This window comes from Parasteatoda tepidariorum, chromosome 1, assembly GCF_982258835.1.
Source record: "Parasteatoda tepidariorum strain Cologne lab strain chromosome 1, Ptep-v5.0, whole genome shotgun sequence".
In the NCBI taxonomy this organism is placed as follows: domain Eukaryota; kingdom Metazoa; phylum Arthropoda; class Arachnida; order Araneae; family Theridiidae; genus Parasteatoda; species Parasteatoda tepidariorum.
This window is the reverse complement of record NC_141755.1, coordinates 133,023,435-133,038,873: the sequence shown is the minus strand read 5'-3', so window position 1 is coordinate 133,038,873 and position 15,439 is coordinate 133,023,435. Positions and strand designations below refer to the sequence as shown.

The 15,439-nt window shown below is 28.8% G+C and overlaps 1 protein-coding gene across 9 annotated transcripts in view; it reads right to left on the bottom strand.

Moving 5' to 3' along the window:
• The window catches only part of LOC147816995 (uncharacterized), a 100,171-nt gene that overhangs the window by 24,875 nt on the left and 59,857 nt on the right, over positions 1–15,439 (bottom strand). The window contains exons 15-17 of one of the 9 annotated variants that reach the window (XM_087153407.1): positions 9,201–9,273; positions 6,784–6,861; positions 656–772 (exon numbers count right to left, since the gene is read on the bottom strand). Coding sequence is in view for 1 of the 9 variants with exons in the window: in XM_087153425.1 (XP_087009551.1) it covers positions 6,859–6,861 (3 nt within the window). In the remaining 8 variants the exon portion in view is untranslated. Of the gene's footprint in view, positions 1–655; positions 773–4,875; positions 4,930–6,783; positions 6,862–9,200; positions 10,011–10,481; positions 10,537–10,592; positions 11,862–15,439 lie in introns of those variants that run through there. The other 8 variants (XM_087153413.1, XM_087153394.1, XM_087153416.1 and 5 more) reach the window with 8 other exon arrangements.

Here is a 15,439-nt window from a genome sequence, read left to right as displayed (position 1 = left end):
TTGTGTTTTGAAAACACAATTTATATATTTTTTACACAAAATACCTATATATAAGTATAATTTAATAATGTAAGTATAATTTAATAATTTACTTCTGCAGGTTTTATCACTCTTTTTACAAAATTAAAAAAAAAAAAAAAGATTTTTCATAAGGCATAATATATGAAATAAAAGGAAACATTTTGGAGTAACTAGGGGCTTTTCCTTTTTATTTCAAAGTAAACCAAAAATGAGTTTAAAATTCAGACAACATTAAAATTCTAACAGCACTAAGATTTTATATACACTACATACATGCAGACAATTTTCTCTTAGATAGAAGAAACAAAAAATATGCTCACTCTAATAAAGTGGTATTTTAAATCTGTTGCTTCAAAAATGCATCTGAATGCTTGATTACTAAAACTCAACTGAATGAAAATGTAATGCAGAATTTGTAGTAATATTTAAAATAAAAAAAATTTCTAAAATTTTTTGATATTGTTAAAAAAAATAATTCAAAAGTTTGTAAGACTTGAATATTTTCTATGAGCATAAAAGATTTCCCCAAAAGTTAGGAATCTTCCAATGTTTTCATGAAAGCTGGCAGCTATGCAGTTTATTATTTTTTTTTTTACCTAGATCATTACGAAACATACAATGACTATTACCATACCTACAGACATGGATATCAGAATAGGATTTCTGTTTTTTCCATTCAGCCATTCTTTAGCTGTAAGTGATGGAGTAGGTGCAGCAGTGTCAGGAGCAAATCTTCTTGAAATTGCTCAGGCTAATAAGTTTTGAATATAATATATAAAACTTATACTTTTAAATATAATATATAAAGTAAATATATAAAACCAGCTACGATATATTTTTGATGCTTAATGAATAAAATCAAGAAATATCATCAAGACAAGCGATAATTACTATAAGACATCATGACATGAATACATCGCCTGGCAAAAGGTAAAACAGTAACTAGAATCAAAAAAGGAATTCTCTGTTCTAAAGTAGAACTTAAGAAAATTTCCAAGGGTAGTTATGAAGTTAGTTGTAAATATGTTGATTACAATATCTGTTATTCTTTTGTGTTTATCATTTCCCACATGAACGAAAAAGGTATAAATATCAAAGTTTTGTCATATGAAAAAAAGGAAATACTGTCAAACCTCATTGATTCGAAATCACTTAGGGTGAAATATCGCTTCACATGAAATATATGTTTGGTCCCATGAGTCAGCAATAAATTATTGTGTTTTACAGAATATTTGACATGAAAATTTCTTGCTAAATATCGCTTTACATGAAAGGTCACAACACTGATAAGAAGCATGTGCATAATGTGCCAATTATTCATTTTGAGGAATGCTATTTCCATTATCCACATTTGTTAGGAGTAGCAGATTGGCAAATAAGTAAAATAGTTAGATAAAGTTATTAAAATTTTTAAGCTTATTTTATATTGTTTGGTACATAAGCGTAGTACATGATATGTATTAATAGTACATAATAAATTGTTTTCATAATGTATCGGATAGAATGAAATTTGGTTAACATAAATAATTATGATAGTCCCGCCAATTTTGCGTTAACGAGGTTTGGAAGAAAATTTCGAGGGAGGAAATTCGAATTTGGAAGAGGAATTTTTATTTGGTACGAATTTTTAAAATTATTAAATGTTTTCTTTAAAGAAACAAAAGCATCCTTAGTAGTTAACATGATATTTTACTAAAGATATTTCAGCACTTCTACCTTAGCACTACAGTCTGTTGTACATCAACCCTTCATTTTCTTCATCTGACATCAATCGAACACTATGAATCTCCATCTGTGATAGATCTGGCTATCTTGTGGGTAACCTCCGTTTCTTTTCACAGTTTTCCTAAGTAATTGTGGAAATTTGTTTTAGTGAAGTGATCGACCGTGTGCTAAATCGCCAAAGTTACCTTCGTACAGTATCTTCCCCCTGACCTGGGTTACTCTGCCTATTTTATTTTATAGTGAAATTAAGGCCAAGAAACATGCAAAATTTCATTGATTTTATAATATGCAATAAATAAGACATCATATGCATATTTTTTAGTATAAATCTATTTTTAGATTCATGAATTTTTTTCCAAAAAGTGTAATAAAATGCCCTTTTGTTAAAATCTGTAGACACATTTTTCTATTTATTTTAATTTACATATTTTTAGCCCAAATCATATTAGGTACTAGTTAGAGAGATAAAAAAAAAATAAAGTAATAGATAGGAACCAGGATGGCCACTCAAATCAGATTTCAAATTTCCCTGATTTTTCCATGTTTTCCAGGTAAAAATCTTAAAATTTCCAGTTAATAGTTATATAATGTTGTTTTGAATTAGCATTATTATTTTAAGAGATTCAGTATACAAAAATAAATGTTACAAATGTGAAATTGTCTAATTTTTTGTTCTATACACTATAGGAAAAAAAAAGATAAAATTCCTTAATTTTATACTTTTTTGATTTTTTTTCTTACTTGAAATTTAGACATTTAGAGAATTCCAATGTAAACACACAGTTTTTTAGTTTAGCGCTTAGCATAGTTAATTGTTTTTATGTTTCAACAATTAGAATCTTGCACAGCACACAACTAAAACACTAAGTTTCATTCTCCTTCCTCCGACTAAACACATATGAATAAAAAAAAAAAAAATTATGTTTATACATCATTTAATATGTTTCCAATATATTACTTAGTCATTATCAGCTTTTTAGGGTAAAAAGAGGCATAGTTTTGGAAATATCATCTCTGGAATACAAGCAACATTTACGAACTTTCGATATTGTGATAACTGTACAATTCGAATTTTGAATCAAAAATCAAATATTTACCAACAAAACAGTAAAATTAAATATTAATAAATAGTTTGTTCTAAAAAGAACCTTTTTTTAAAAATTAAAATATGTAATAAAAGGTTAAAATGAAATAGAAAAAATTAGCATTAATGCAACAATTTGTCGACAAACATTGCTGTTAGTGATTGTAAAAAAATGTGTGATTGGTTGATTTGCTGAGAAAAAATAATTTATAGATTTCTTTGAATGGGAGTACAAAAGATTTCAGAAAAAGAGTGCAATATAAAATCTATTATTATTAAATTATAACCAACTAATTTTTGGAGAATTTTATTTAAAAATACAAAAACATTTTAACTCATTTTGTCAAAATAGAAAAAAATTACCACCAACTTGCATCGGAACAAACTTGAGACATAAATGGATTCAGCCCACAGACAGAATTTAAAAACAGCAGCAAATATCTTAGCCCCTTCTTGCATGTCCAGCACAATCTTTGCTTTTCTTAAATTGCACAGTCCCATAGTCCCCATAGAAATCAAAGGTTTCTATATTTGTTTAGCAACCATGGGAGAATTTTATGTGGCATTCTAGTTTAACAGGGATATCCCTTCCTTCCTCACTGGCTCGACAGCCCAGGATGGGCCTTGGCCTTCTCCAGTAGTTTTTTCCAAGCTGTCCTTCTTTTGGCAATGGACTTCCAATTCTTTATTTTTAATATAGATAAATCTTTCTCCAGGGTATCTAGCCATCTGAGATTTGGCCTGCCCCTTCTACGTGTTCCTGTCGGCCGGGCATCAAAAATCTTTTTCACAATACGGTCTTCTTCCATTCTTACTAAGTGGCCTGCCCATTTTATCTTTTGGACCTTAATGAATCTTATGATGTCTGGTTCATTATATGATCGATAGAGTTCTAAATTTGATCTTCTTAACCACTGAGCGTTTTTATTAATTCCTCCAAAAATGCACCGTAATATCTTTCTCTCAAATATGCTCAGCATTTCTTCATCTGCACGAGTCAATGTCCATGTTTCACAAGCATATGTTAAAACTGACCTAATGAGGCCTTTAAATAATAACAGCTTTGTTTTTCTCTTGATTACATTTGATCTTAAAAACTTTCCATAAAGGCACCTATTTGCTGCTGTGATTCTCTTTCGTATTTCTGCAGTTACATCGTTCCTGTTATTTATTTCAGAGCCTAAATACGTGAAGCTGTCCACTACCTCGAATGAATGTCCCCCAATTTTTAGATGGGTACTCCTGTGGGCTGTTTTAGTACAAGGCATATATTTAGTTTTATTTTCATTTATTTTTAGACCCATCTTCAGGGCCTCTTTCTCTAAAGAAATAAAGGCCTCTTCAAGTGCTCTTTAACAGGGATATAATGGAGCAAATTTTGATGCAGGCTAAGTGGATGACATTTTAACTGTTTGGATATATATTTCCATCTAAAAAATGTGAGCATAATGGATGAAATAATTTAAATTAAGAAAATTAGTAAATAATTTAAATTAGTGAAATTAAAAAATATCTAAGAAAAAATTTTCAGCTCTTCTTTAAACTTCCCTGATTTATCCAGGTTTTTATCCAAATTTCCTTGATTTTTTCCAGTATAAAAAAATTCCCTGATAATTCCAGGTTTTCCAGGTGGGTGGCTACCCTGAACACTATAGATAACACTAAGTTCTTACGGTCTCAGTTATCAATATATCAATGTAGTTAGTTACATTTCTTCTTATCAAATTATTTATACATTTCTTCCTTCAAATTATTTATAACAGCAGATGCAAAAAATTCTTTTTCTTCTATTTATGATAAGATCCTCTATTTATGATAGTATACACTTTGAAAACCACAGAATTATACCAATGCATAGTATCGCATTTAATAAAAATAGTGATTTTGAAAATTCTTGAATCTAACAGAATAAAAGTATAAAAGATATTAAATTATATTGACACAAATGAACACTACTATGTAATACTTTATTAAGCGTTATAAGTAACCAAAAAAAATTTATATAATATAAGTAACCAAAAAAAATGCCTATATTTCACTAGCCCTTTGTTTTTTTTTTCTCATAAAATTCTTCTATGTTTTCTTCGGGGATAACAATCCTAGAAAAAATTTGTCTATATTAACAACACCACAACTGATTTTTTTAAAGAAAATAATAGCAAGAATAAATTAGTACAGCTAAAAATGCCTTATCCTTATTAGTATAGATAAAAAAAAAGAAAATTAAAGCTTAAAATTTTATAAAAGGCTTTTCATTCTTTCTAATTGAAAATATGTTAAAGTTATTTGAAAAAATTAAAAAATTGAAATTTTCACTGAATAGGGAGACCAAAGTTTTTCTTTTAAAAATTTATGTAAGATCCATTTTAAATCTTAAAATTAAAGTTTATTTTCTGATTTGAACAGGAAATCTGACTTAGAAAGTACATTTTTATTTATTATTTTGACAATACTCATAATTAGGAATAATATAACAACAGAACAAAGTTTAAAGTTAATGAATACATTTTTAAAATAGTTTATGCATTTCGATTGAAAATAAAAAAAACTAAAACATTTTTTGAATAAAAAAAAATTAAAATTCCAAATGAAATTTAACGTTGTTGTAGTTGTAGTTCATTTACGTCGCACTAGAGCTGCACAATGGGCTATCGGCGACGGTGTGGGAAACATCCCTGAGGGTGATCCGAAGACATGCCATCACAATTTTGATCCTCTGCAGAGCGGATGACACCCCTGCTTCGGTAGCCCAACGACCTGCACGCGAAGTTGAGCATTTTACGGTAAAACAGCAACGAGGACCAATACCGCACCTCGTCGGTCCCTATGCAGACTGATCCAAGTGGTCACCCACCCCCACACTGACCATAGCCAGTGATGCTTGACTTCGGTTATCTGCTGGGTCTTAACAATCAGTCCACTGTGGGACTGAAATTTGAAGTACATTTGCTTTAATTTATATACTTTAAATAAATAAATAAAAAACAATCATTTTTCTGATTGATTAAAAAATTGGAATGAGTTGCATCAAAACTGGGAATTAACGGCTACAAGACATACATTCTTACCACCATTTAATGTAAATAAGAATACATAGAAGTTGCTTAAAACTTAAACTCTCAAATAAAAAATTTATCTTAAAAAAAAAAAATATCGATACTTGACGAAAGAGTAATCTAAAAAAGAAAAACATAGATGATTTGCAAATATTGGTTTCTTTCTTTATAACACTTTGTCAAGATAATATTTATTAGATAATTAAATTATAATTTGAATAAAATATGCACAGTGAAATTTTGTTTTTAAAAAAAGTTTTTTCCCCCTAAGTGGCTAAATTCATTTCAGTGAAAATAGGTAGCTGTGGCGTCGCTGTGGTAGCGATTACTATTGGTGAAGCGAACTGAAGTGGTGCAGATCTTCAGAGTATAAAAGTGACGACATGGATGCTATAATTGCTTTTTCTTCCACGTAATTTCTTCAAACTGCTAGCTGTATCGACGAGAGCACGCTGGGCGTGTGAGATGTTTGTTTAATCTAATAAATGTTTTCTTTAGTTGTTTATTAGTCTCAAGTCTTATTTCCGGAACACAGGATTGTTCCAGAGCGTTCACCAGATGAACCTACAGTAGCCATGTAACTTAATTTATGAAAGTACATTAAAATATTAATACCTTTAACACAAGTTTTCTTTACAAATTTGCAACCAAGCAGTTTTTTATTGAATAATAAAGTAATATCCAGAAAAATGAAGAACATGTTACGCAAGGAAATAACTAAGTCTAATCTTAAACTAAAATCACATCGGGATGTATAAAAAGATGGATATAATAGCTTCAACTTTTGCAAAGCTTAAAAACAATTGAAAAAATTGTTTCAAATTAAAAACCTGGTTTATTTATTTTTGATTTAAAAAAGTTGAATTTAAATTAAAAACTAATAAAGAGAACACTTACTTGTCAAATTCATTTTCACACCAGTCAGGCTCTCTAAGTTTTTGTTCATGCCACTGATAAAAAACCATATCTAAATCACTGCCAAGAAAAAGATAAGAGAATAAAACAAACTCATTTCATTTATCATTACTTTGAAGAAATATTTTAGATCAAAGAACAAATATTTCCAAATGCTGCAAAAAGACTAAAAAATCTTAAAGTATGAAATAAAAACAATATTTTTTTTAAAAATTAAATACAATAATTTTTTAAAGACTACAAGTTGCACTACTCCGGTACAAAGTTTTCTTTTTAATAGAATTGATGGTAATGTAAAAAAGTATTTATATACCTAGACATATATTTCTATCTAAATGAAAAATTTTTCAAAATTAAAATTTTATTAAAAAATAAATTTTTTTTTAAACCTAGGAAATGCAGGGCAATGTAATTTTTAATTCTTGATGCCCATGCGCATAAAATATTCAGGAGTTGTAAGATGGTATAGGGCAAAATTAGAAAACTATGGCAACAGCCAGTTGTAGCATTTTTAACAGTAGAAACTTTTTAAAATATAGAAAATTTGAATGGTTAAAAATTGTCAATAAATAATAATATCAGGCATTTCTTTTAAAGCATCTCTCAAAATATGGTAAATGTTACAATTGTAAAATGAAGAAAATTTCCTAAGTGTTATGAATATTCATATTAATTCCATATTTACGTAAAAAAAACAAAGCCAATAAAAAAGTGCACGTTTCACATTTTTAACAAAAGGTGGCGACTGGCAAACAAGTTTTTAATCACTATTTGTAACAGTGAGCCACCCTGTGGCAATCGTTATTTTTAATGTAAGCCCTAACTCACAACCAAAGATTAAATGTTATTGGCTTAATAGCTGTTAAATTTTGATTAATAAAAATTTTTGAATGAGAGATGACATCGATTGAGAACATAGTGAATATTTTATCTTGCATTATAACCACGTTGAACACCGGACCCAATTTTGGGTTTACAATTACCAATGTTCAACTTCGTAGCCTTGTAACTTTGATCCCAATTCAGAAGAAAAGGGATCTCCTGGATCAAATATTGGGAGAAAATTGCGTGGGGGACTTTTTTTGATGTAATTAACCTGAATTTGAATTACATAAAGAGAAAAACCACAAAATTTCCCACGGTTAGCCTGACAGCAAAGGGACTATAACTCATGATCCATCTATCACTGAGGATATTTTACATCAGCACTGTGGTCGGTGTGAGCCGGGTGCAGAATTTGCATTGACCAGCCATTACTGGGAATCAAACCCGGTTCACCCCTGAGCCACTGCGGCTATCTCGAGGGGCACACTTTAGATATTCTAAACAATAAGCACTGAAAATATTTTAAAATACAATATCAAACACCAAAGGCTACATTAAACATTTCTCTATGAAATACAATGATCTTTGTATCATCGTTATATCATAAGATATTCAAGCTGAATACTTTTTGTGCTCCGTACTTGAGCTTTATTTTATTTCAGAGTATTAATTTTGCCTTTTCTTTAACTTTAAGTTGCCTACATTCTCTCAAGAAATAAATTGTTTCTACATTTTTTATCAACGTAAAGCAGGAAAAAATATGTATGGATTTGATTGGAATAATGATGCTTAGAGGCTCAAAATGAGAGTGACCAGTAAAACAAAACATAATAGAGGAATATTTAATGCAAAATTTGGTTAAACATTTTTAGTCATTTACATTTTTGCAGTAAATAAAAATAATTTAACATGTTCCTCTATTCTCGAAAGGAATAAATGTACATAATTCAGCTACTGTGAATATAGCTAAATCCTACAAGGGATTGGCAAGTGAAGAGAACAAATTCTTTTTAATTACTTATTACGCTATTTTCATAGCAGTCGTATAACTAACAATAACACTGAATTAACAATTATACCCAAAAGTATATATCAATATTAACTTTCGACAAAGTGTGTTTCAGTAGAAAAGGGCTAAATTTTATTGATAAGAACAATCAAACAATTCAAATTTAAAAGTCAGACTAGAAAAGTTATGTAATTCAACTTTGTAGTGCTAATTAAAAGATTTTTTTAAGAATTTTAAATCCTTAGTTTATTTAATTTTAAAATATTGATATTGCTTATTCTTATATTAGGCTCTAGATATGATAACATATTATAACATCAGTATAAATATTAGTATAAAAAAGCAGAAAGAATTTGTTGAGTAAACAAGTGTTTAATTGCCTTTAAACCACAGAGAGAAAAAATGCTAAATGAAAAGAATAAAATTTTATTTTAATCAAACATGAAATGACACTTTAAAATTTTTTAAACTCATTACTTCCTTAGAAATACATAAATTAAGAGACAAAACATTATGAGAAAAAAGTTTAAGAATAAATGTAGAAACAAAAGGAAACTAATGCTACCTTATAAATAGTTAGCCTGTCAACATAATTTAGAAGCTTCAAACGACATAGTTGCTTCTCTTTCGGATTAAGTCTGGAAATTAATAAGAGATATTTATTTTGCTACAAACTGATTATGTGTGGACCCTGTTGTAAAAAGTAATAATAGTTTAGAGATAAAGCAGATTTATATTTTTCTAAGATATACATTTATTGCAACATATTTCTGCAAGGAAAACCCTATTGTTTAGAAATTGCAGAACATAACTTGAGCAAAATGGATTAATCACTTTTTAACCTATGAGGTCGTCATATAATCAATTTATGTTATTTTATAGTAATTCTTAAAAATGTGCGCAAACAATGTTTTACTATGATTACTTCCACACCTTCTGAATAATATAACTTAACATATTTTTTTAAATATTGTTTTCGTTAAAATAGTTACAAAATTGTATGGATTTCAAAAATATGCGGACATTCATATTCAATGCCAAGATCAAAGAAAAGCCATGATCTCCAATGAATCTGTAGCTGAAAAATTTAGTGTTAAGGGATTCTGAGATTTGTACAGCATTGAGTAAAAGAATGGTACAATAAAGATAGTATTAACTCAACACATTTATCTTTAGCACAACTTCATATTTTATTTTATAACTAAGCACTGAGCAGTCAACCCAGTTTCAGGTTTACAACCATCAATGCTTAACTACGTTTTCTTGTAAATTTTGAACCCAACCCAGAAGACAAGACAACTCCTGGATCAAGCATTGGGACTAACCAACCCTTGTAACGGTGCTCACAATTTTTGCACAGAACTTCCTTTATAACCTAAAATAGAGAAACTGTGTTTCAGAAGATATCATTTTAAATATTTGTAAAACATTTTCTTGAGAGTGTACAGACAGATATATCTAGTTCATAAAATTGAGAAAAAAAAGTAATTAAAAACAAATTCCTCAAAAAAGACGATACTTTACAAGGTCTAACAAGCAAATATACTATATTAGGGATTAAAAGAAAGATAGTAAGCATACAAGTACAAAGTAATAGCAATCATATGTGTTCTCTTTTAAGACAAGATAAAATAACTAATGCATATTTTTTTGAAACATATTTTACAATTTTGTTAAAAAAATATAATTGATATGCTTCAAAACTAAATAAATAACAATAAAAACCAAATTGAAGAGAATTTAATTGTTTCAAAGAAAAATTGACTTAATATAGCTTAATTAGTAGATTGTATCACTACAAGGTTTTAAAATTAAAAATTTAAAACATAAAATGATAATTAGTTACCCAAAAAACTTTTTTACTTTCATATTTCTTAATTCCTTCGTTAGTGCTATCTAAGCTAAAAAAAGAAATTAAATCAAATTTCTTTAGCTATAATTTTTTTTCTCCAAATACAATATTAAAGTGTTAAATAGCAGCATTTAAATCTTTTAATTGCAATTTTGAAAGTTAAGGAACAAAGTCAACTACTAAGAGAAGAATCTGAAAAGAATATATAATACACTTTATTCATAAGCTACAAAAAATCCAAGTTGTCTAATAAAATATAAATTAAAAAGTTACCAACATTTCATAACCATAAATACCTATTTTAAAAACATATAAATGTAAATTTTGAATATTTTAACTGGATTTAGGAATCTTGCATAAAATTCCCAAGTCTAAAAAAGTTAAAGCTTTCCAGAAAGAGCAATGCCTCTTTATAATGATAATTAACTCCAGAAATATTTTCTCTGAGAATTTGAAGATATAGTAACTGTTAGGATATTTTAAAAGATTTTGAGCATAATGAAACTTTAAAAAAAAAAATTATGTTATTTACGCCCATACAAATTTTATATCAACTATAATGCACAGAAGATGTAGTCGCTTTTGAAATGAGCTTTGGTTCTTTTTAAATTGAGGCACTATGAAATAGTATCTATTTTAGTAGTAGAAAAAATAAAACTAAAAAATTTTTTCCAAGAAAAAAAAAAACTATTTTGCAAAAATTTAATGAATATTTTCAAGCAAGGAAGCATTGACTGTAATATTATCAAAACAAAAATAATAAAATTCATAATACAAAACGACAATTAACCTTCAACCATACGCATAAGTACAGTGAAGTTAAGATATTTTTATTAAGGGGGACAGCCTTTGGAAGCCCTTTGGATTTGTGGCGCCAGGCATGGTGCGTAGGCGCCAAAAGAATCAACGGGATGACAAACACACGATCGGCAACCTTGGAACTTCCCCAGTATTTAAGAAGCTTCGAACTTTACCCAGTCTCTATCCCACACAGTCTTACTTAATTTTATGTTTCTGCTTTAGCTTGTTATGTTTCAGTTGTTAATAAATGTTTAGTTGATTTATTGTCATAGTTGTCTTCAACTTAATATGAGAGGGTTCCTCCCCCTCAGATTTATGATTTTGCCTTCCTGAAGAAGAAAAAAAAAAGGGGGGGAACAAAGTAACTATCAAAATAAAGTTTCACCTTTAAAAGCATGCTTCAGAGATTTTTTTCAACTGCCTTTGCTGTAAGGTAAAAATAATAAAAAAAATGAAAGCAGATGTAAATTTTTTGTGCATTGCTCTCCACCTTCTATTATTCACAGAGAATAAATTGAACATCAGACTTCTAGATGCCAAAGACACCATATAATCATCCATTGTGTCACGATTCTGAAACATATATATATATATACATATATATATAATAAATACAAGAAAACATGAAGAAAGTTAAGAAAAACAATAAGTTTCATTTATTGCGCATAAGCTGCAAGTAAACAGAACTCATTAAATAAGTTCAAAATGAAGATAAAACAAAGAAAAATTATAGACATATGAAAAAGGGGGGGGGAAATAATAAGTAAAAAAATAACTAACAGTTTAAAAAAAATTTAAATTTTATTTAAAAAAGCTTGAAAAAAAAATATATAGTCTTTTCATCAACCCACACGAATATATCCGCAAAAAAGAAAGCTTTTTGATATTGTATCAATATAGCCAAAGCAAAATATATTAATACAATAGTGGGAGGAGCACTCAAAAATTTTTTTTACAAAAATTACAACAAATAAAATAGTAAGTAAAAAAAAATAGAAATAACATGTAAAAACAGAAAATAAAATAAAAAACAGTATAAAACATAGACTATAAGGCGAGTAGCAAAATGAGATATACTTACATGGACGGAAAATTTTTCAAGAATGATTTAAAAATGTTTTCGCAACAAGATTGCCAGATTACAAAATATGAAAAAAAAGAGCGCAAATTGAGTGTAACTAGAGGGTTTTAAAGTGCCGTTCTTACTGCACTGCTGAAGTGATTTGTTATTCTGTGCATTGATTTGTTAGTTACCAAGGATGGGCTCGAAATGGATGTGCGCGAGGTAATATTATACTGGATAATTTAAAAAAGCTGACCATAAATAGTTTTTGAAAATAGATGTTTATTTAAGAAAAAATATAATATAGAAAAGAGAAACATAAATTTTCTCTTTTGCAAATAATTTTAGCCACGGATTTGCCCGAAATAGATTTGCACATGGAAAAATTGTATAAATTAATAAAGAAATTTTTAGTAGATAATTTTAGCCACGGATTGGCCCGAAATGGATTTGCACATGGAAAAATTATATAGATTAACAAAGGAAATTATTTAGTAAAGGAATATTGTAGTAAATAATTTTAACCACGGATTTGCACATGGAAAAATTATACAAATTAACAAAGAAATTATTTAGTAAATAATTTTGGCAATGGATTTACCCGAAATAGATTTGCACATGGGAAAATTATATAAACAGACGTGCCAACCTAGCAAAATTAACATTCAGGAGTTTCCCTAACAAGAATTCAGGAGATTTCAGGAGGGGTAAAAAAAGGTGCATGGTATGCAACATTTGGCACTTCTAAGGAATTTGAAGTAAAAAATTTATTAAATATAAGAATGCAAGAAATTTTACACACTAATAGAGCAATAATTGTTTAAAAATATTAAATGAAAATAAAATAATTAAACACAGATTTAGCAACACAAAACTATATTTGGTAGATACTCTTTAAATAAATACCATTTCCTTAATAAAACATTATTCAAAAACCCTTGACACTGTAATAAAAATGCACAAAAACTTTTAAAAAATAAACAAATTGAATAACTATTTTATTTTAAAAAACCAATTCAATACTAATGTATAAAAATACTAATGTCTGTACAATAAAGAACCAATTATCCGGGATGCTCGGGACCATCGCTATCCCGGATGTCTTAATTTCCCGGTTTCCTGGATCGACAAAAAAGTGTCGTTAATCGATGTTTTATCAAACCCAAATTACAAGGAAAAAATGTAAACACATTTTAAAGTAAGAGAAAAAAGAAAAGCACTCCTAAATCTAAAAAGGAAAAAAATAGTAGAAAAATAAAATTTAAAAGAATAAAAAAAATTGCAAGTTTAGACAAGAAAAACAAGTTTAAAAAATAATTACGATTCCTAAATCAACTAATAAACAAAACCAATGATTAAATAACGCAATATATTTCATGGGGGGGGGAGGGCCAAAATAAAAGGAAAACCTATTAATCTAAATAAAAACAACACTTGAAAATTATCGAACCGAAACGATAGTTAAAAAACGGCACTAGCATAAATATTAAAACCTAGAACAAGGCAAGATCAACGGACTTTAAAAAAAAAAAACTAATGAAAAAATTTGGTAATACAAATAATTTTATTGAGTGCAAAATTTATCATGAAAAAAAAAAAAAAAAAAAAAAAAAACGTAGTGGAATCAGAAAAACGAAACTGCAATCTGCTTCATAAAATAATTGTATGCTTAAATTAATAAACAATTCTCCTTTTTTTTTTTTTTTTTTTTTTTTTTAATAAAAACGCGATTTTTAATTAAAGCAGGTGTGATTCCACATCAAGAAAAACTTGCGAATGATACCGCACTTCCAAGGAATCAGAATTTATTCAAAAGAAAAACATTTTATTTTTATTAATCGATGTCAAATAGATAAATATATTTTTCTCTTTCATCTTCTGTTCACTGATATGCATGTGCAATGCATTTTCCCCACCCCCTCGTAAATCAAACAGCAAACGAAATCATCATGCCACTCCTTTGAGTTTAACGACCTAAAAGAGAATGAAGATCTAAAATCTTCAAGGTCGCGGAAGAAATGACGTTTCTCTGGGTAAACGGGGGAAAAAATTCTTCCCTTCCTCACATTTTCCTCTACTCAACTTCAAGGATTAGTCCAGTTTCTGCTTTTTTTTTTTTCATATCGTTTTAGTTCAAAATGGCGGGAGAACCGAGCAAATTTTTTTTCCGGATTATCTGGATACCAGATAAATGGTTCTCTACTGAATGCATGAAAAAAAGAGTTGCAGACTTAGCTCTCCGCAATTAAGTTTTGCTAAAGTCATTGGTACATGATTTGTTGAAATTGATCCATACTTCCGTTTCGACTTAAGACATCCTTGAAATTTTTTTTTTTTAAAATATACGAAGACTAAACGAATAATTGATATCACGTTGCTAGTTTACGAGCTTGTTGCCAACCGTGGAAAAATACGCATTAAAAACTATAAAAACAGCAAGATACAATATCAATTCCAACTATCGAGAGTACGAGTTTCCCCACTCCTGAACGGACGACACTCGATAACGACATGTGACGTCATTGCATTCAACTCTACACGAAAGAAGAGGAAGATTTCACCCGCCCCCAGTGTAAGGGGGCGGGTGAAATAGGAGTGTTAAGAGGTAACGTTGAAGAGGGGGGAAAATAAAGCATGTTCAGCTACGCTTCAGGCAGATGGTAGTTTGATAAGAGGGGATGGAATTCAAGCTGAAAGAAAAACTTACTTTGGCACTCGCGGAAAAATTAGGTAATTTTGAGTTTGGCCGTCGATCGCAGTAAAATTCGGGAGTTTTTCAAATCAATTCCGGAGGGCGGGAGAATAACTCAAAATTCGGGAGACTCCCGCAAAATGCGGGAGAGTTGGCACGTCTGTATAAATTAACAAAAAAAATGTTTAGTAAATATATCCACAAAAATATACGATTAATTCAATGATTTTATATAATATATATATATATATATATATATATATATATATATATATATATATATATAGATAGATAGATAGATAGATATTGAAATTTGTGAAAAACCCTAATCTTTTTGTGATTTCTTTTAAAAAAGTACAAAAATTACTTAGAAAATTTCTTGAAACGTCTAAAAAT